This window comes from Oreochromis niloticus, linkage group LG23, assembly GCF_001858045.2.
Source record: "Oreochromis niloticus isolate F11D_XX linkage group LG23, O_niloticus_UMD_NMBU, whole genome shotgun sequence".
In the NCBI taxonomy this organism is placed as follows: Eukaryota; Metazoa; Chordata; class Actinopteri; order Cichliformes; family Cichlidae; genus Oreochromis; species Oreochromis niloticus.
In genome coordinates this window covers 36,194,090-36,213,726 of record NC_031986.2, presented here as the reverse complement: position 1 = coordinate 36,213,726, position 19,637 = coordinate 36,194,090, and the positions used below count along the sequence as shown (strand labels likewise).

General features: G+C 36.5%; 1 protein-coding gene across 2 annotated transcripts; it reads right to left on the bottom strand.

The window, feature by feature from the left end:
- Nucleotides 1-3,476: 3,476 nt before the first annotated feature.
- On the bottom strand, nucleotides 3,477-11,115 carry LOC100695900 (ELAV-like protein 1). 2 transcript variants are annotated; one of them, XM_013268129.3, is made up of 8 exons: nucleotides 10,413-11,115; nucleotides 9,147-9,209; nucleotides 7,683-7,754; nucleotides 7,412-7,580; nucleotides 5,426-5,529; nucleotides 4,811-4,964; nucleotides 4,498-4,723; nucleotides 3,477-4,354 (listed from the first exon to the last, which is right to left on the bottom strand). In XM_013268129.3, the coding sequence occupies exons 2-8, from the start codon at nucleotides 9,180-9,182 to the stop codon at nucleotides 4,036-4,038; spliced, it is 1,080 nt and encodes a 359-aa protein (XP_013123583.1). In that variant the 5' UTR covers nucleotides 9,183-9,209; nucleotides 10,413-11,115; the 3' UTR covers nucleotides 3,477-4,035. The 2 variants fall into 2 exon arrangements, with proteins under 2 accessions (XP_013123583.1, XP_025758696.1); XM_025902911.1 differs by lacking the exon at nucleotides 7,683-7,754 and having other exon boundaries at nucleotides 7,412-7,615.
- Nucleotides 11,116-19,637: the final 8,522 nt, after the last annotated feature.

Sequence of the window (19,637 nt, the reverse complement as noted above, 5' to 3'; positions counted from 1 at the left end):
CATGTCCTGGTCAAAAATGACTCCAAGGTTTCTCACAGTGTTACTGGAGGCCAAGGTAATGCCATCCAGAGTAAGAATCTGCTTAGATACCATATTTCTAAGATTTTCAGGGCCGAGTACAATAACCTCAGTTTTATCTGAATTAAGAAGCAGAAAGTTAGCGGCCATCCAGGTCTTTATGTCTTTAAGACATTCCTGCAGTTTAACTAATTGGTGTGTGTTACCTGGCTTCATGGATAGATAGAGCTGCGTGTCATCTGCATAGCAGTGAAAATTTATGCTATGTCTTCTAATGATGTTGCCTAGGGGAAGCATGTATAATGTAAATAGAATTGGTCCTAGCACTGAACCCTGTGGAACACCATATTTAACCTTAGTGTGTGAAGAGGACTCTCCATTTACATGTACAAACTGGAGTCTATTAGATAGATATGATACAAACCACTGCAGTGCAGTACCTGTAATACCTACAGCATGTTCTAATCGCTCTAATAGGATATTATGGTCAACAGTATCGAACGCAGCACTGAGGTCTAGCAGGACAAGCACAGAGATGAGTCCACTGTCAGAGGCCATAAGAAGATCATTTGTAACCTTCACTAAAGCTGTTTCTGTGCTGTGATGAGCTCTGAAACCTGACTGAAACTCTTCAAATAAGCCATTCCTCTGCAGATGATCTGTTAGCTGTTTGACAACTACTCTTTCAAGGATTTTTGATATGAAAGGAAGGTTGGAGATTGGCCTATAATTAGCTAAGACAGCTGGGTCTAGAGATGGCTTTTTAAGTAAAGGTTTAACTACAGCCAGCTTGAAGGCCTGTGGTACATAGCCGATTATTAGAGATAGGTTGATCATATTTAAGATCGAAGAATTAATTAATGGCAGGACTTCTTTGAGCAGTTTTGTAGGAATGGGGTCTAAAAGACACGTTGATGGTTTGGAGGAATTAATTATTGAAGTTAACTCAGAAAGATCAATTGGAGAAAAAGAGTCTAACTTAACATCGATGGTACTAAGAGTAGCTGTAGATAATATTACATCTGTGGGATGATTATTGGTAATTTTTTCTCTAATGATAAAAATTTTATTTGTGAAGAAGTTCATGTGGTGTAAACAGTGATATGTACAGGACGTGACACAATATGAGCTGAGAGCAAGCGAACTATAACAATGGCTGTGGGATAAACTCTGCCAGTGACTATATACAGGTGCGAGGGCAAAGCTAAGGTAAATCCTAATAACATGAACTGCGAGGCATCATAAAACTACAAAGCTATATACAAGGTCATGCACACCTAGTCATAGAAACACTAACTGTGGGAGGCATACGCTGATTATAGCTATGAAAGTTACGTGAACAGGAGTGAAAGCTAGATACAGGAGATCCAGGGATGATAGTGGCACATGAGTGAACTGTAGATTGGAGGCACTGCAACACAGGGAGAGGTGAGTCAGAGTGGACTCAACGGAATGGAAAGAAACTGATTCAGTGTGGATATTGTGTGGGGGGCATTTTGACTCTCCCCTCCAATTAGGCTCTCACCAGAAGATCTCCAAGGCTGGGATTTTTTCTGAGAGCCCTAATAACTCTCTCCTGGTGAGGCACGCTCCAGTTAGTTTGCTGCAAACTGTTTCACCACTAGATGGAGGCATTGTCAAAGCAATGTCAAATTTGAATTGGAGCATCACTGGGCTGCAATTCACATTGTAGAGGGATACAAAACAAACAAACATAGACACACAGACACACAGAAACAGACAATTAATAAAAATTATATATATAAAATGCAAAAAGTGAAAAAAAAAATCATTATGTCCTTCTTCCAATGCATTATGGGTCCTCAAAATAGAACCCTTTTTTTCATTCCCAACTCAGCTTCTATACCTCCTACATCCAGCATGTGCTATATTGCCCAAAAGGTCTCCTCCAGCTCTATCCTATGGTACACATACCTCAATTTCCTACCTCGCAACCATGACTCAACCAGCCACTCCCTCGCAGGCCTTTAAATACCACAGTGGGCACCTAAGGGGCTCAAAATTTAACCTTCTCCGATTGGCACCAAACTTGGCAGGCACGAGCCTACCGCTACCAACACCACTCACACAAAATTTCCCCACTGTGCTTATACTTCCCCAGTTATTGATGATCGTCACATGATGACTGTGGTTATCGCCAAGCCCTTGGTATTTGGACACATGGCTTAGAAGATTTCAAAATCTTTTTTGATAAATTGAACAATCACCACCCCTTTAATGAAGTTACAATTTCAACGACATAAATTCCAAGTTAACTTTTTAGACACAATAGTTTTCTTTAGGTGTTTTGTTTTTTATTTTTTGTGGGGTTTTATTTTGTTTGTTTTTTAAAAAATATTTTCACCTGTTTGATTTTTTTTTTCAGGCTGTTTGTAAAACTTTAAAAATATTTGAAGATTTTTTTTGTTCTGAACAAGTCGAGAAAACAGTCGTTATGTCCCAAGGGTTGTTTTAAGGATACAGATAGACACATACTGTTATATAATTTTTTTTTCATCCTAGACATGTTTTTAGGAGTATTATTAAATCTCAATTGATTAGATTCCATCGTATCTGTACCTTTAAGATGCATGTGGAAGAAGCTACTTCAGCGTTGTTTAAGGCTTTAGGACCTAGAGGTTACTCAGTCCGCTTTTTACGGCAGATTTAAAGTGAAGTGAAAGCACTCTTTGATAGGATCAGCCAACAATTAGGGGGAATAATCAGAGTGAATTGATTCAGTTTGTAATCACCTTTTCTAGACACATCGGAGTCTTGAATCAAGCTCTTAATACCTCTTTTTTGATGGCCCAACAAGCCCTTCCTCCTTTACAGCAATTTAAAAAGGTTACAGCTTATAGAAAAAATAGAAATCTAAAGGATATTTTGGTGCACAATAAATTGAACCCTATACCTTTAAAGAATTTAGATGACAGATTGAAACAAGTACGATATATAGAAAATATTAGTAAGACAGGGCTTTCTATTCGAAAATGGTTTTTGAAAATCTGTTTCTATTGAAAATGAATTCACAAATGGATGATTTATTTTACAATTCATAATTTAAGCAGAGAATTCTTTATTTTAATGCGTGTGGCCCTGTGGTCCTCTATAACTGGCTCCCAGTAAAACTTTCACACAGGATGCGTAAATTCCGTACATTAAAAATATTTTCGGACTTACCTATTCTTACACACAGGATGCGTAATTCCACAGGACAAATTTGTGGCATTTATTTTTTCAAACCGAGCTAGATTTTTCTGATGTTTTGGATCCAAATAAACAGATTTGTCCAAACAGATCACTGCATTTGTCATCGCTCAATCACGCCATTGTACTGAATATGCAACGACACAGAAATAATAAAATAAACTCTACACTTTGTGTCCATCGATAAAGAAAAAGTTTGACAGTTTAAAGAAATTCAGACAAAGGGGAGACAAACATTCAGACACAGGTTATGTTTTCACAATAACAGATTTATTGCTGAATAAATGTCACAATGAAGCTGCAATACAAAAATAAAACAAATGAAAATTGACTTCACATCAGTTACCTGTTCATCAGGTGCATTCCTCTACCTCACCTGTACAACATGAAACTAATCGTCTAACACTGACCTGATCACCTGACATGATAACGTCAGGTTACCTGTCCAAACTTTTAATCCTTTAATCGGTTGTCAGTGGTTACCATGACATCATTTACATAAACTGTACATAAAACCAACTGAACGTTTTACTCAAATCAGAAAAGAGCAGATTTAGTTTCCGTATCCTTTGACCCCAAATGTAAACCTGCAGAAATTGATACAACTCCAGTTATGTTCATAACCATGGTGACAGTCAGCTGTCAGTCATACTGCAGGTTTCAGTCCTTTATTGTGGATGAACGCCCACACAGTCAGAAAAATTACTTACTGACATAAAGAAACAGGGCATGCTGGGAAAAACTGACAAAACAGACAAAAAACAAAAACAAAAACACCTGTTATTAGTTTTAGCCTCGCCCCCTCCTCTATTTGTGCCCCTTGCTGGTCTTGAATGAGACCTGCAGGACTTTGTCCCCCAGGCGGTACCCGTTCAGGCTGTGGATCGCCATGGCAGCTTCCTCATAGTTTGCCATTGTAACAAAGCCAAAGCCTTTGCACTTATTGGTGTTAAAATCTCGGATCACTTTCACATTCAAGACTGCGCCGAACGGGCCAAACATCTGCCACAGCATGGCCTCGTCAGCTTCCTGGCCCAGGTTGTAGATGAAGATGCACCAACCAGAGGATGAGCTCCCCGAGGCCCCACCCCCTCCGCTCATGTGGTCGGTGCTCATTGGAGAAAACCTGGACACACGAAGTATTAGGCAGCTGCAGATTAACTGATTCTCGTCAAACAGTAACAAACATCTAAGTTAATCAGCTGCTGGATCTAGGGACAACAGAGGTTAGAGTACAGTAATCAGATTATTCTGAGCAGGTCAGCATACCGGAACCTTTGTGCCTGGTGATGGACGGGCCCCCCAAAACGTCGTGATTGGCCATGATACATCTGTGACATCATCTGGGAGTTCCTGGCCTGGTTGGGATTGGCAGCAAACTTGACCGTGATTGGCTCAGCGCTGCCGGGAGGCGTGTGTCCGTTCAGGTGTTTGACAGCGTCATCGGCCTCAGCCCTCTTATCAAAGCGGATGAAGGCCACGCCACGTGACAGACCTAAACAGCCAACCAGAACAGAATTTTTTCAGTTCCAAATATCACAACCCATCACATGACCCTGAGCTTAGTGAGCGCGTGCATTACCTGAAGCCTGGTCCACTAACACTCTAGAATTGATGATGCGACCGTAGTGCGAGAACATGTCCTCCACGTCCTGCTGACTGAGAGTCCGTGGCAAACCACTGATATACAGGTTCGCATCTTTGATGGCGTCCGAACTCGGCCGTGCAAATGAAACCTGCAGGGAAGTGACAGGAAGTAAGTCAGCTGATCATCTTTACAAATTAATTGTCACAGAAAACAAACAGTGATAAAAATAAAAAATACAGTTACATTGAGTTCAAATAAAATCCAGATTTAAATTTTTAAATATTCAATAAAAATAAATAAAAATCCACAATTTTTCCAAACAACAAAACAAAACACAAAATAAAAGCATCCAAACAGGCTCTGATCACCAAAATAAAAGCATTAATATCATTAATGTCTGAAAGTAAAAGGTGCAGTACGTTGTCTCACTGAATTGAAGAAATTCACAGATTCAGTGTTGACACGTGTCGGTGCGAAAACAATAAAAACAAAACAGCAGAGTTTGAAAATACCTTCGTCCATCAGACAGGTGAGAGTGCCCTCTACTGTCCGGGGAACATAACACATCAGTTGAGACAGGAAAAACAAAGAGCACCTGTGGCACGTTACCTTGATAGTTTTAGACTGTAGCCTCAGGCCATTGAGGGTACTGATAGCCCTCTCTGCATCACTAGGGTTAACAAAGTTAACAAAGCCGTAACCTAAACTGTGGCCTAGAGAAACACAAAGGAAAACAACAAAATAAAAAACAAAAGCGTCTGTTACAGCTGCTACACAGTCTGATAGAAACAAACACAGAGTTCACACTAAGTACAGAGATCCATACAGTCAATTGGAAAACATCAGTTTTCTGAACAAACCGGGAAAACCTGCCGCCACCCACCATGCCGCCTGACCGCCGCGCACCTGCCACGTTTTAGCTCTCAAAACAGGAAGGTGGCACTGCAAGGTACATTGGCTATTTAAAAAAAAATAAAAATAAACAATCAACTTCGGAAAAAAAACTTACCACAAACAAAGAGGTTAAAGGCCATCTCTCCTGTTACACTTCAACACAAATTAGTTCTCACAGAAAATAAAGTGATGAAAATAAAAACTGCATTCACATCGTGGTGAAATAAAATCCAGATTAAATGTTTAAATATTCAATAAAAATATTAATTTATTTTTATCTGAAAAGGTAAGATCTCACCTGATTTGACCAGTTCAGGTAAGATCTGTCCATGGAAGTAAATAATTTATCGTCATCAGTGAATGAGGTTAAAGATATATTACTTTGACATGACGGTGGTTAGCCATAATGGTTGTACTGAACGCACGACGACCTGACGATTACATGCTGGCAGGATGTAATCCTGCATCACCCCACACGACTGTTTTCTCGACTTGTTCAGAACAAAAAAAATCTTCAAATATTTTTAAAGTTTTACAAACAGCCTGAAAAAAAAAAAATCAAACAGGTGAAAATATTTTTTAAAAAACAAACAAAATAAAACCCCACAAAAAATAAAAAACAAAACACCTTTATCAGAGGCTGGACGAAAAAATTTCAACCAAAACTTTCATTCTTTGCTCAGGCACTGACATGCTCGCCGTTTACTCGCCAATCAAAGTTATTCTGTTTCTGCTGTAGGGCAGAAGACCTGAAAACCTGCAACCAAGCCACGTGTCATCTGAAGACATTCATCACCAGACGGCCGTCGCCTCAAAATGTAATTACAAAGTTTCAAATTCTTATAAAATAAAAAACAAGAAGTTCAGTTAGTGTCAACATATTCTCACCACACCTTGTTTCTAAATCATTCTTTAATTTGTTTTGAATCATTCAATAAATAACTTTTTATTTACTTTGTTCGCCCAGCCCTGATGTAACCAATCAGCATTAAGTACCTGTTAGACACTTTGATGTCATTAAACCTGGTGTGAAAAAAAATGAAGATTACAACAACAAAAATATCCAAATTGTTTTATGACAAAAAAAAAAAAAGAGAAAAATCACAAAATTCACCTAAAAAAAGAAGAACAAAAAAACAGAGTTAAAAAACCCCCAAAACAAACAAAATCAGCTGATCGTCTTGAAACCCCCCCAAAAACAACAGTGAACAGGAAATACTGTAAACAGTACTATAACGACTATGTACTGATACTACAACTACTGCAAAATACAGCTGTGACCTACTGCGCAGCATCAGGAGTAGAAAGAAGTACAATGAAGAATGAACAAGTACACGTGTTAATGCTGAAATACATTTACTTCAAGTACTGAAATAAAACATATTCACAGTAAAACTTATAATGCTTCAAAAGTAATCTGGTATTTGTCTTTAGTAAAATTAGCATCGTTAGTAGTGAGCAAAGTAATACCACAGTACTACTGTGTGTAACAGTACCCCAGTAATACCAAAGCACTACCTGAATAATACTGCAGTACGATTGTGGAGCTGAGCGCCTGCTGCAGTCCAGGTACTCAAAAGTACTACAGTGATTCTACTGTAGTACTGCAGTAGTGGTACTAACAGTGATACTGCAGCAGCACTTCAGTAGTACTGTATTAGTGGTACTTCAGCACTACATTAGCAGTACTTTCATCGTTACCTGCCACTTTGTCGCGGATGAGCTTGGCAGACTCGACCTCGCCAACACTGCTGAAGAGGCTGCGTAGCTCGTCCTGGCTCATGCTCTGCGGCAGGTAGTTCACAATCAGGTTCGTGCGCGCGTCTTCGTCCTCCATCATCTGCTCGCCGTACCCGTTATCGTACAGCTCCTGAGGTCATTACATCATCACCATCATCACTTTCACTAAAGTCAAAAAGATGCCAGAATAAAGGAAGTGAACAGATTCAGCCAATCAAAGCGTAGCACTCACATTTCCAGCAGCTCCTTTAGCGGCGAGCGAAGCGTCTCTGACATCACCCTGAGAGTTCTGAACCTCACACACCTGAAACACACACACCACACACACCTCTCGTAAACATGCACTAATCCCCAGGCCCTGATTCAGGAAGTGGGTTCGCCTTGAGGCGACTTTTGTTGTGATTTGACGCTATATAAATTAAATTAAATTGAATTAAAACTCTGAGTTTGTTAAGCCTGACATAAGATAGACTTGGGTTTCTGTTCGAGAAAGAGAATTAACTGAATCAGCCACCATGGTAACAAATTTTGGGAACTAAACTAAACTTTGGCTAACCTCTGACAGGTGTTCCCTCTGACTCCTCCTGGACCTGAATCAGCTGACTGACCCTTGCTTTCATAAAGTCACAGCTAATAAGTCAGTCCTAACCAATCACTAATCAATATATCAGCACAGAGACAGCTATTCCATCAATGACAGATTACAATTTAGAATCAAATGTCCAGTGACAGTTTGAGTGTAATCCGATTACAGTTATTGTAGAATCACCGTTTACATGACATCAATCAGCGATCAATCGTCAGGCTCAATGATGGATTTTAATGATGATAAGGCTGAAATGACTTTCAGACCCAAACTGAACTAAATGTGTTTAAAGTGACATTTTATAAGCAGACAGTCTGACTGTAATCTGATTACATTTCATGCTGACACATGTTCACAGATTCAGATTCTGTCATTTGGGATGGGTGACACTCATCTACTAATTGGAAGGTTAGTGGTTCTGCTGCAGTCCAACTGTCCTTGAGCAAGACACCGAAGCCTGAGCTGCTCTATGATGCATTTATCGGGCGTGAAGGCGAAACAGAAAGCAGTGAGGTATAGTAAAAAGTGTTCGTATGAATGTTCAGTCTGAAAATCACCTGAAAAAGTCTCAGCGGCTTGACCCAGAACCAGATCACCCAAAGGAATCATAGGCTCCAGTTTTTAGAGAAGCTCGGAATTCTCTTTGCGATTACATTTGTAGTACAAAGCCAGATTACCGACTTAGCAAGCTTAAACTCAGAGTTCTGTGCCACAAAGGTGGCATTCTTTGCACCTATGAGATCACCATGGTAACGGGTGCCAATCACATGGTCAGGAGCAGGTTTAAATCTGATGGAACTGCCTTGTTTTCACCAATTCTGTCATTTACGGTCTGAGTCAGTGAGACAGAGATCCTCTGCTCATCATTTTATTTGTAAAACCTGTTCAATGGCCTCTGGGTGACATCATGGCCGAAGCCCAGGTGTGAAGTCATATGATGCATATGTTCAGCTGCTGATGTAGAAAATGCAGAAACAGTTTGATGTTTGGTCTTCATGCTATCATTTTGTTAAGCTGGTTAACTGAAAGAAAGCTTGAATTTGTTGAACCTGCTTCACAGCACAGCCTCTGAACAGGTTAAAAACACTTGATCACTACTGATCCACTCACCTTCAGGTACCTGATGTGTCCTCGTCTTTGCGCCATGGAAATGATTCAGGAAGTTAACTGCGTCTGGGAAAAGCAGCAAAAGCAGCTGATTATTGATCATTGCTTATCATTTGCAAGCTACTCGATCCATAAACTGAAGGTGATCAGAACTCAATCTGTTTCAATCAGGAAACCCAAACCAGTAACTCTCTGATGATGGGTCACCAGTTTAGCTCAGTGGGTGAGCAGGCGACCACATGCCACATAGCCAGAAAGCAGTGGCCCGGGTTTGAGTCCGATCTGTGGCCCTTTGCAGCGTGCCAATTTTCCATCTGTGATCTGAGTCGCAATGTTCACAGGTCATTTCACTCCGTACTATCTTATGTTCCTGTTGCTACAGTAGCATTATTGATTGAGAAGCACCTGTGAAATCCGGGTGTTCTCTGTGGATCAATGTGCAGATGTTGATTCCAGATCCCAAAATGTTGATTATGTTCATCTGGACGTTTTCAGTGGGAGAAACGTTTCATCACTATCCAAGTGACTTCTTCAGTCTCAGCTGACTGCAGGTTTCCAACCTTATAAACAGTACATTTGCACAACAACGGAAGCTAGCCTACTGAATAAACAATGGAGTCATGGAGTCATGCAGTCAGCTGAGACTGAAGAAGTCACCTACATGAGGATGAAATGTTTCTCCCATTGGAAAAGCCACATCAAGATTAACAGAATCAACCTTTTGGGAATTACTTACCTGGATGATTGAGCATGCATCAAGACACTGATTCCAGATGTTTCTCGGCCTTTAAGAAGCACCATTTCCTTTACATCCTGTTTGCTTTGTTTCTATAAGATGACCTCTGACCCCAAGCACTGCCAATCAGAATGACGTCTGACAATGTCATCAACATTTCTAACCAACCAAAGAGCTCTAGAACTACATTTACCTGCCTGACACCCCGAGAACCGTCTAACCGCTGAAGCACCGCCCACAGGTCCAGGTGAACACATTAACTTAATGGATTAACACATATTTACTTAATCACTAACTTAATTACAGAGATCGCTGGCGTTTCTCAGAAAAACCTGTAGGTTTCCCGTTCCGGTCCAGTTCTCGTTACAGTCGGGTCTCACATGTGGATAGGTAAGCAGGTAAAGTGGGTAAAACAAAAGCGCGCACAGTGAGGCCGCGGAGCTGCTAGCATTAGCCGTTGTTAGCACCGCGGGCACACCACGAGGCTACTCGGCCACTCGCACCTTGACACTCAAAGACGTCACCGTTCTTACCTGTGGGAGTCCGGACAGGTGATCTGGTGTGATTGGGTCAGATATCGATCCGCAGTTGGAAGATGAGATGATCTGTCGATCCTAACACGCACGTTCCCTGCTGCACACAAAGAACCAACTGCCGCCCAGTGAAGTATCGCGAGATCTCCTCCTCTCCTTCTTCTTCTAGTTCTGTAAAATAGGACTGTGCTCCTTATTTGCCCCCTGCTGGAGTCATTGGGAAAACACGAAAATCAAATCAGAAGTTTTCTTTTGATTTTACTGAAGAACTTTATTTATAAAACAGAACCGACAACACGTGTACCAGAAAACTAAACATGACATCACCCAAACATTAACATCCAGCTGTAAAACATCAGTCTGCTCAGAATGAGATGGTCAACTCCCGCAAATGTTGTACCTTTATATTGTAAAGAAAAGACCTTACAATAATAAAAAGAAAACAGCAAAAACCCCAACAATCACATGACCCCCTTATGAGCAAGAACTCTGTTGACAGTGGGAAGGAAAAAACCCCTTTTACAGTTTTTCCCAGTTATTTACACACAATTACTTGTACTTCAGACACAATGACAACATGTATCTGATGCACCAACACCCTGAACCAATCCTGCTAAACTACAAACACAATTCCCGCTTTACACTCAAATACACTTTTTTTTTCAAAACACTACACACAATTCTCTGCATTTGGCACAATTTTCATGAAGAAAATCTTTGTTTTCACAAGAAACACACTTTCATTCAAAATGGTAAGCTCAATTGCCCTACTTTTCCTACTAACTCATCACATGCAGGGCTCTGGACTGCGACCAATTTGATCGCAAATGCAACCAAAATTTTCAGTGGTGCGACTTAAAAAAATCCTAGGTTGCACCGGTGCGACCAACTGTTTGAGTAAAAAAAAGAAAAAAAAAAAAAAAAAAGTCTCCGCAACTCTGAAAGTCTCGGTGTGGTCAAAACAGACACACATTAGGTGGACAGAGAGAGGTGAGTAGCTTGAATAAAGCGATAAAGCTCACAAAACTATTTCAACAACCACCAAACAGCAAATAGCAGATAAAAGGATTCCACGCAAAGATGTAAACACAGAGCGGACCCGACGCATCAGAATCAGCTTTCTCTTTCTCGGCTTTCTCACCCGACGGCCCGTACACGGACACGCCGTCGTTGCTGAAAGCCGATAGCTCACTGATTCTGATGCGTCTGCGGGTCCGCGCTTTGTGTTTACGTCTTTTTTTGCGCTAGATTCTGAGCTGCAGGTTTTATCTCTCTCCGACCAAAATTCACTGAACGAGCAGCAAAACAAGATCCAAACTACGATTCACATTTGATAAATGTCGTCATTAATTCCCTCGTACGTTTGCTGTTTTGCTTCCACCACGATAAAAATCACACTTCATGCACAGCTCTCTCTCTCTCTCTCTGTGTACTTCAAGAACAGTTTCCCATCTCAAATCTCTTTTTTCTGCATTATTCATTCGCTTATTACCCACCAGTTGTTTACAGCGCTGTTGGACGCTGTCTTTTTTTTTTTTCTTTTTTTTTTTTTTTTTTTAACTTAAATGACCTCGGACAAGAATATACTAATGAAATTTAAACTTTTTAAAATTATGCAAAATTGCAGAATATTTTTAAGGTTATCTGCTATAAAAAGCCAGGCCAGGAAAATCTCCTTCATGTTTTATGTTTTGTCCTCAGTTACTTTGACACAAAGGAATCTACTGTGGTGCTCACACCTCTGATGAAGTCTCACATGTATCAGTACTGATAAATGATCAGAATTATAATATTTCTGACTGTCTGAGTCAAAATTGAATCAAATCGGGACCTCGTGAATCGGACTCGAATGGATTATAGAAATCAGTGACGAGACCCAGCTCTAATGAGTAGCCTAGGCCTGACAGAAGTGGATTTAGCTGTGGGTAATAAGAAAAGATGAAAAGAACTATTGATAACTTTTTTGTTAAGTTAAGGCCTGATCCGTCTAAAATTCATAGCCAGTGCTCTGACACGGAGCCATCAATCTCTGAACCCTGAAAAAGCACAGTGTATCCAGAAAACACATTATATGATGCGATAAATGCACTGCCCAAATGCACTGCCTTTCACACATAATTGCAATTAAGAAATCAGAGCTATATAAAAGGGCAACAGGTGAGCTCTTCTGTTTTGGAGCAATGGATGCTAACCTTGGAAACAGAGGCAGAGCCAGAGGAGTGAGACTAAAAGGAGGAGGACGAGGACGATGAAGGCCAAGGAACGTAATCTCCGATGAGATCGAAGCCACTTTGGTTGGCCATGTGGTCAACCATGGTCTAACAATGAGGGAGGCTGGGCAAAGTGTACAGCCAAATTTGATCAGGTGCACTGTAGCATCCATCATCCGGACTTTCTGAAATGAGAATAGGTAAGAAATCTTACAGTACTCAATGAGTACACAGTATTGCCTGTGGACTCTTCTGTAGAATGTGAAAGTAAAGTATGTGTCACGTATTTGGGAAATGTATTCCTATATTGTATTCCTACAGTAGGCCTATTCACAGTATTTTACAGAATACAGAATACTATTTGTATTGCAGAGCTGAAAGCTTACCAACACGAGGTGGTCGGGAACGTCTTCTGTCTCCTGAACAGAAGAATGAAATCATTAACATACTTCTAGAAAATAATGCCATAACAGTACAGCAAATACAAAGAAAAATAATAGAAGACAACAACATATTTCAAAAATACTGATAAGGTCAACTTATCAACACTGGACCGTGTCCTCAGAAATAATCTAAGGATGAACCAGCTCTACATGGTGCCATTTGAATGCAATTCAGAAAGAGTCAATGAATTGCAATACATGTGGAAGTAAGTCCCATACAATCCCACAATTAATGCATACTCTCAACACTATATAAATTACAGTACTGTACATACTCATACTCTGATTATGCTTCACAATAGTGACTACTCCAAGTCTGTATTACGTATCATGTTTGTTTCAGAGTCGGTAACTGGTTCACTGTCCACCCACACTTTTTAGTTGTTTATCTCCCTCCATATTCTCCATTCCTCAAGCCCATTATAAGGAATCTTTTTCTGCCTGGAGATGGAAAGTGTATGACCGAAATCCACACACATATATACCCCTTCCCCAAGCTATGGAAGATGCATGTGAAGATATGGCAGTTAATGCTATTCATAGCTGGATTCGTCATGCTTTGCGATATTTGCCCTGCCGATCAGCCAGGGCAAACATTGCTTGTGATATGGATGAGGTGCTGTGGCTAGAATGAAACAGAAGAGTAGATGCAACATAGTTGTTGTTTTTTTAATGAAAGAAGTTGGTTTTTTTAATGAAAGAAAACAAGAGAATTTGAATGTAAACAAAGGAATTTCTGTTTTCTTTCAAATTCCGTTGTTTTCATTCCAATTCTGTTCTTTTCATTCAAATTCTTTTGTTTTCATTCTACTTCTGTTCTTTCCTTTAAAACTCAGTTGTTTTCATTCTAATTCCATTGTTTTCATTCTAATTCCGTTGTTTTCATTCTAATTTTGTTGTTTGTTTTAAAATTCTGATGTTTACATTCTAATTCTGTTGTTTTCATTCACATTCTGTTGTTTTCATTCTATTTCTGTTCTTTCCTTTAAAATTCCGTTGTTTTAATTCAAATTCCGTTCGTTTCATTCTATTTCTGTTCCTTTCATTCAAATACCGTTGTTTTCATTCAAATTCTGTTCTTTTCATTCTAATTCTGTTCCTGTCATTCAAATTCTATTGTTTTCATTCTAATTATGTTGTTTTCATTGTTCTTCTGTTGTTGTTTTTCACATTCTCTTCATTCTTATTCCGTTGGTTTCATTCAAATTCCTTGTTTTCGTTCAAATTCTGTTGTTTGTTTTCAAATTCCGTTGTTTTCATTCTACTTCTGTTCCTTTCATTCAAATTCCATTCTTTTGATTCTACTTCTGTTGTTGTCATTCTAATTCCGTTGTTTTGATTCAAATTTCGTTGTTTTTATTCTTATTCTGTTGTTTTTTATTCTAATTCTCTTGTTTGTTTTTAAAATCTGATGTTTACATTCTAATTCCGTTGTTTTCATTCAAATTCATCAATTCAAATTCAAATTCTGTTCTTTTCTTAAAAATTCTGTTGTTTTCGCGCAAATTCCATTGTTTTCTAATTCTTCTCTTTTTCTTCAAATTTTATTGTTTCTTTTGAAATTCTATTGTGTTGTTGTTTTCAAACTCTGTTGTTTTCTTTAAAAATCTGTTATTTTCAGTCAAATTCTGTTGTTTTAATTCTACTTCCGTTGTTTTCACTTTAATTCCATTGTTTTCATTCTAATTCCGTTGTTTTCATTGAAGTTCCGCTGTTTTCTTTCAAAATCTGTTATTTTCAGTCAGATTCTGTTGTTTTCACTCTAATTCCATTGTTTTCATTCAAATTCCGTTGTTTTCATTCTAATTCTGTTCCTTTCATTCAAATTCTTTTGTTTTCATTCAAATTGTGTTGTTTTCATTCAAATTGTGTTGTTTTCATTCTAATTCTCTTGTTTTCATTCTAACTCCGTTGTTTTCATTCAAAATCTGTCATTTTCAGTTAAATTCTGTTGTTTTCATTCTACTTCTGTTCCTTTCATTCAAATTCCATTGTTTTCAATCAAATTCCATTGTTTTCATTCAAATTGTGTTCTTTTCATTGAAATTCTGTTGTTTTCATTCTAATTCCGTTATTTTTATTCAAATTCTGTTGTTTTCATTCAAATTCTGTTGTTTTCATTCAAATTCTGTTGTTTTCATTCTAATTCTCTTGTTTTCATTCTAACTCCGTTGTTTTCATTCAAATTCTGTTGTTTTCATTCTACGTCTTTTCCTTTCATTCAAATTCCGTTGTTTTCATTCAAATTGTGTTGTTTTCATTCCAATTCCGTTGTTTTCATTCTACTTCTATTGTTGTCATTCTAACTCCGTTGTTTTCATTCAAAATCTGTCATTTTCAGTTAAATTCCGTTGTTTTCATTCTACTTCTGTTCCTTTCATTCAAATTCCATTGTTTTCATTCAAATTGTGTTCTTTTCATTGAAATTCTGTTGTTTTCATTCTAATTCTGTTGTTTTTATTCAAATTCTGTTGTTTTCATTCAACTTCTGTTGTTTTCATTCAAATTATGTTGTTTTCATTCTACTTCTTTTCCTTTCATTCAAATTCCGTTGTTTTCATTCAAATTCTGTTCTTTTCTTTCAAATTCTGTTGTTTTCCTGCAAATTCCGTTGTTTTCTTTCAAATTCTGTTGTTTTCATTCAAATACCGTTGTTTTCATTCAAATTCCGTTCTTTTGATTCTACTTCTATTGTTGTCATTCTAACTCCGTTGTTTTCATTCAAATTCCGTTGTTTTCATTCTAGTTCTATTGTTGTCATTCTAATTCCGTTGTTTTTATTCAAATTCTGTTCTTTTCCTTCTAATTCCGTTGTTTTCATTCAAATTCTGTTGTTTTCATTCCAATTCTGTTTTTTTCATTCTACTTCTTTTCCTTTCATTCAAATTCCGTTGTTTTCAATCAAATTCCATTGTTTTCATTCAAATTGTGTTCTTTTCATTGAAATTCTGTTGTTTTCTTTCAAATTCTGTTATTTTCAGTAAATTCTGTTGTTTTCATTCAAATTCTGTTGTTTTCATTCAAATTGTGTTGTTTTCATTCTAATTCTCTTGTTTTCATTCTAACTCCGTTGTTTTCATTCAAATTCTGTTGTTTTCATTCTACGTCTTTTCCTTTCATTCAAATTCCGTTGTTTTCATTCAAATTGTGTTGTTTTCATTCTAATTCTCTTGTTTTCATTCTAACTCCGTTGTTTTCATTCAAAATCTGTCATTTTCAGTTAAATTCTGTTGTTTTCATTCTACTTCTGTTCCTTTCATTCAAATTCCATTGTTTTCAATCAAATTCCATTGTTTTCATTCAAATTGTGTTCTTTTCATTGAAATTCTGTTGTTTTCATTCTAATTCCGTTATTTTTATTCAAATTCTGTTGTTTTCATTCAAATTCTGTTGTTTTCATTCAAATTGTGTTGTTTTCATTCTAATTCTCTTGTTTTCATTCTAACTCCGTTGTTTTCATTCAAATTCTGTTGTTTTCATTCTACGTCTTTTCCTTTCATTCAAATTCCGTTGTTTTCATTCAAATTGTGTTGTTTTCATTCCAATTCCGTTGTTTTCATTCTACTTCTATTGTTGTCATTCTAACTCCGTTGTTTTCATTCAAAATCTGTCATTTTCAGTTAAATTCCGTTGTTTTCATTCTACTTCTGTTCCTTTCATTCAAATTCCATTGTTTTCATTCAAATTGTGTTCTTTTCATTGAAATTCTGTTGTTTTCATTCTAATTCTGTTGTTTTTATTCAAATTCTGTTGTTTTCATTCAAATTCTGTTGTTTTCATTCAAATTATGTTGTTTTCATTCTACTTCTTTTCCTTTCATTCAAATTCCGTTGTTTTCATTCAAATTCTGTTCTTTTCTTTCAAATTCTGTTGTTTTCCTGCAAATTCCGTTGTTTTCTTTCAAATTCTGTTGTTTTCATTCAAATACCGTTGTTTTCATTCAAATTCCGTTCTTTTGATTCTACTTCTATTGTTGTCATTCTAACTCCGTTGTTTTCATTCAAATTCCGTTGTTTTCATTCTAGTTCTATTGTTGTCATTCTAATTCCGTTGTTTTTATTCAAATTCTGTTCTTTTCCTTCTAATTCCGTTGTTTTCATTCAAATTGTGTTGTTTTCATTCCAATTCAGTTGTTTTCATTCTACTTCTTTTCCTTTCATTCAAATTCCGTTGTTTTCATTCAAATTCTGTTCTTGTCTTTCAAATTCTGTTGTTTTCCTTCAAATTCTGTTATTTTCATTCAAATTCTGTTGTTTTCATTCTAATTCTGTTGTTTTCATTCAAATTCCGTTGTTTTCTTTGAAATTCTGTTGTTTTCATTCAAATTCTGTTGTTTTCATTCAAATTCCGTTCTTTTCATTCAAATTCCGTTCTTTTGAGTCTACTTCTATTGTTGTTATTCTAACTCCGTTGTTTTCATTCAAATTCCGTTCTTTTCATTCTACATCTTTTGTTTTTATTCAAATTGTGTTGTTTTCATTCAAATTGTGTTGTTTTCATTCCAATTCTGTTGTTTTCATTCTACTTCTTTTCCTTTCATTCAAATTCCGTTGTTTTCAATCAAATTCCATTGTTTTCATTCTAATTCTGTTGTTTTCATTCAAATTCTGTTGTTTTCATTCAAATTCTGTTCTTTTCTTTCAAATTCTGTTGTTTTCCTTCAAATTCCATTGTTTTCTTTCAAATTCTGTTGTTTTCATTCAAATACCGTTGTTTTGATTCAAATTCCGTTCTTTTGATTCTACTTCTTTTGTTGTCATTCTAACTCCGTTGTTTTCATTCAAATTCCGTTGTTTTCATTCTACTTCTATTGTTGTCATTCTAATTCCGTTGTTTTTATTCAAATTCTGTTCTTTTCCTTCTAATTCCGTTGTTTTCATTCAAATTCTGTTGTTTTCATTCCAATTCTGTTTTTTTCATTCTACTTCTTTTCCTTTCATTCAAATTCCGTTGTTTTCAATCAAATTCCATTGTTTTCATTCAAATTGTGTTCTTTTCATTGAAATTCTGTTGTTTTCTTTCAAATTCTGTTATTTTCAGTAAATTCTGTTGTTTTCATTCAAATTCTGTTGTTTTCATTCAAATTGTGTTGTTTTCATTCTAATTCTCTTGTTTTCATTCTAACTCCGTTGTTTTCATTCAAATTCTGTTGTTTTCATTCTACGTCTTTTCCTTTCATTCAAATTCCGTTGTTTTCATTCAAATTGTGTTGTTTTCATTCTAATTCTCTTGTTTTCATTCTAACTCCGTTGTTTTCATTCAAAATCTGTCATTTTCAGTTAAATTCTGTTGTTTTCATTCTACTTCTGTTCCTTTCATTCAAATTCCATTGTTTTCAATCAAATTCCATTGTTTTCATTCAAATTGTGTTCTTTTCATTGAAATTCTGTTGTTTTCATTCTAATTCCGTTATTTTTATTCAAATTCTGTTGTTTTCATTCAAATTCTGTTGTTTTCATTCAAATTGTGTTGTTTTCATTCTAATTCTCTTGTTTTCATTCTAACTCCGTTGTTTTCATTCAAATTCTGTTGTTTTCATTCTACGTCTTTCCTTTCATTCAAATTCCGTTGTTTTCATTCAAATTGTGTTGTTTTCATTCCAATTCCGTTGTTTTCATTCTACTTCTATTGTTGTCATTCTAACTCCGTTGTTTTCATTCAAAATCTGTCATTTTCAGTTAAATTCCGTTGTTTTCATTCTACTTCTGTTCCTTTCATTCAAATTCCATTGTTTTCATTCAAATTGTGTTCTTTTCATTGAAATTCTGTTGTTTTCATTCTAATTCTGTTGTTTTTATTCAAATTCTGTTGTTTTCATTCAAATTCTGTTGTTTTCATTCAAATTATGTTGTTTTCATTCTACTTCTTTTCCTTTCATTCAAATTCCGTTGTTTTCATTCAAATTCTGTTCTTTTCTTTCAAATTCTGTTGTTTTCCTGCAAATTCCGTTGTTTTCTTTCAAATTCTGTTGTTTTCATTCAAATACCGTTGTTTTCATTCAAATTCCGTTCTTTTGATTCTACTTCTATTGTTGTCATTCTAACTCCGTTGTTTTCATTCAAATTCCGTTGTTTTCATTCTAGTTCTATTGTTGTCATTCTAATTCCGTTGTTTTTATTCAAATTCTGTTCTTTTCCTTCTAATTCCGTTGTTTTCATTCAAATTGTGTTGTTTTCATTCCAATTCAGTTGTTTTCATTCTACTTCTTTTCCTTTCATTCAAATTCCGTTGTTTTCATTCAAATTCTGTTCTTGTCTTTCAAATTCTGTTGTTTTCCTTCAAATTCTGTTATTTTCATTCAAATTCTGTTGTTTTCATTCTAATTCTGTTGTTTTCATTCAAATTCCGTTGTTTTCTTTGAAATTCTGTTGTTTTCATTCAAATTCTGTTGTTTTCATTCAAATTCCGTTCTTTTCATTCAAATTCCGTTCTTTTGAGTCTACTTCTATTGTTGTTATTCTAACTCCGTTGTTTTCATTCAAATTCCGTTCTTTTCATTCTACATCTTTTGTTTTTATTCAAATTGTGTTGTTTTCATTCAAATTGTGTTGTTTTCATTCCAATTCTGTTGT

What these genes read in the sequence shown, in the direction of transcription:
- LOC100695900 (XM_013268129.3), bottom strand. Translation starts at nt 9,182, where the DNA reads ATGGCGCAAAGACGAGGACACATCAGGTACCTGAAG. An exon ending in CTAAAGGAGCTGCTGGAAAT is followed by an intron (nt 7,581 to 7,682) that starts GTGAGTGCTACG and finishes TAATGACCTCAG; the next exon opens with GAGCTGTACGATAACGGGTA. An exon ending in CACCAGGCACAAAGGTTCCG is followed by an intron (nt 4,355 to 4,497) that starts GTATGCTGACCT and finishes TCGTGTGTCCAG; the next exon opens with GTTTTCTCCAATGAGCACCG.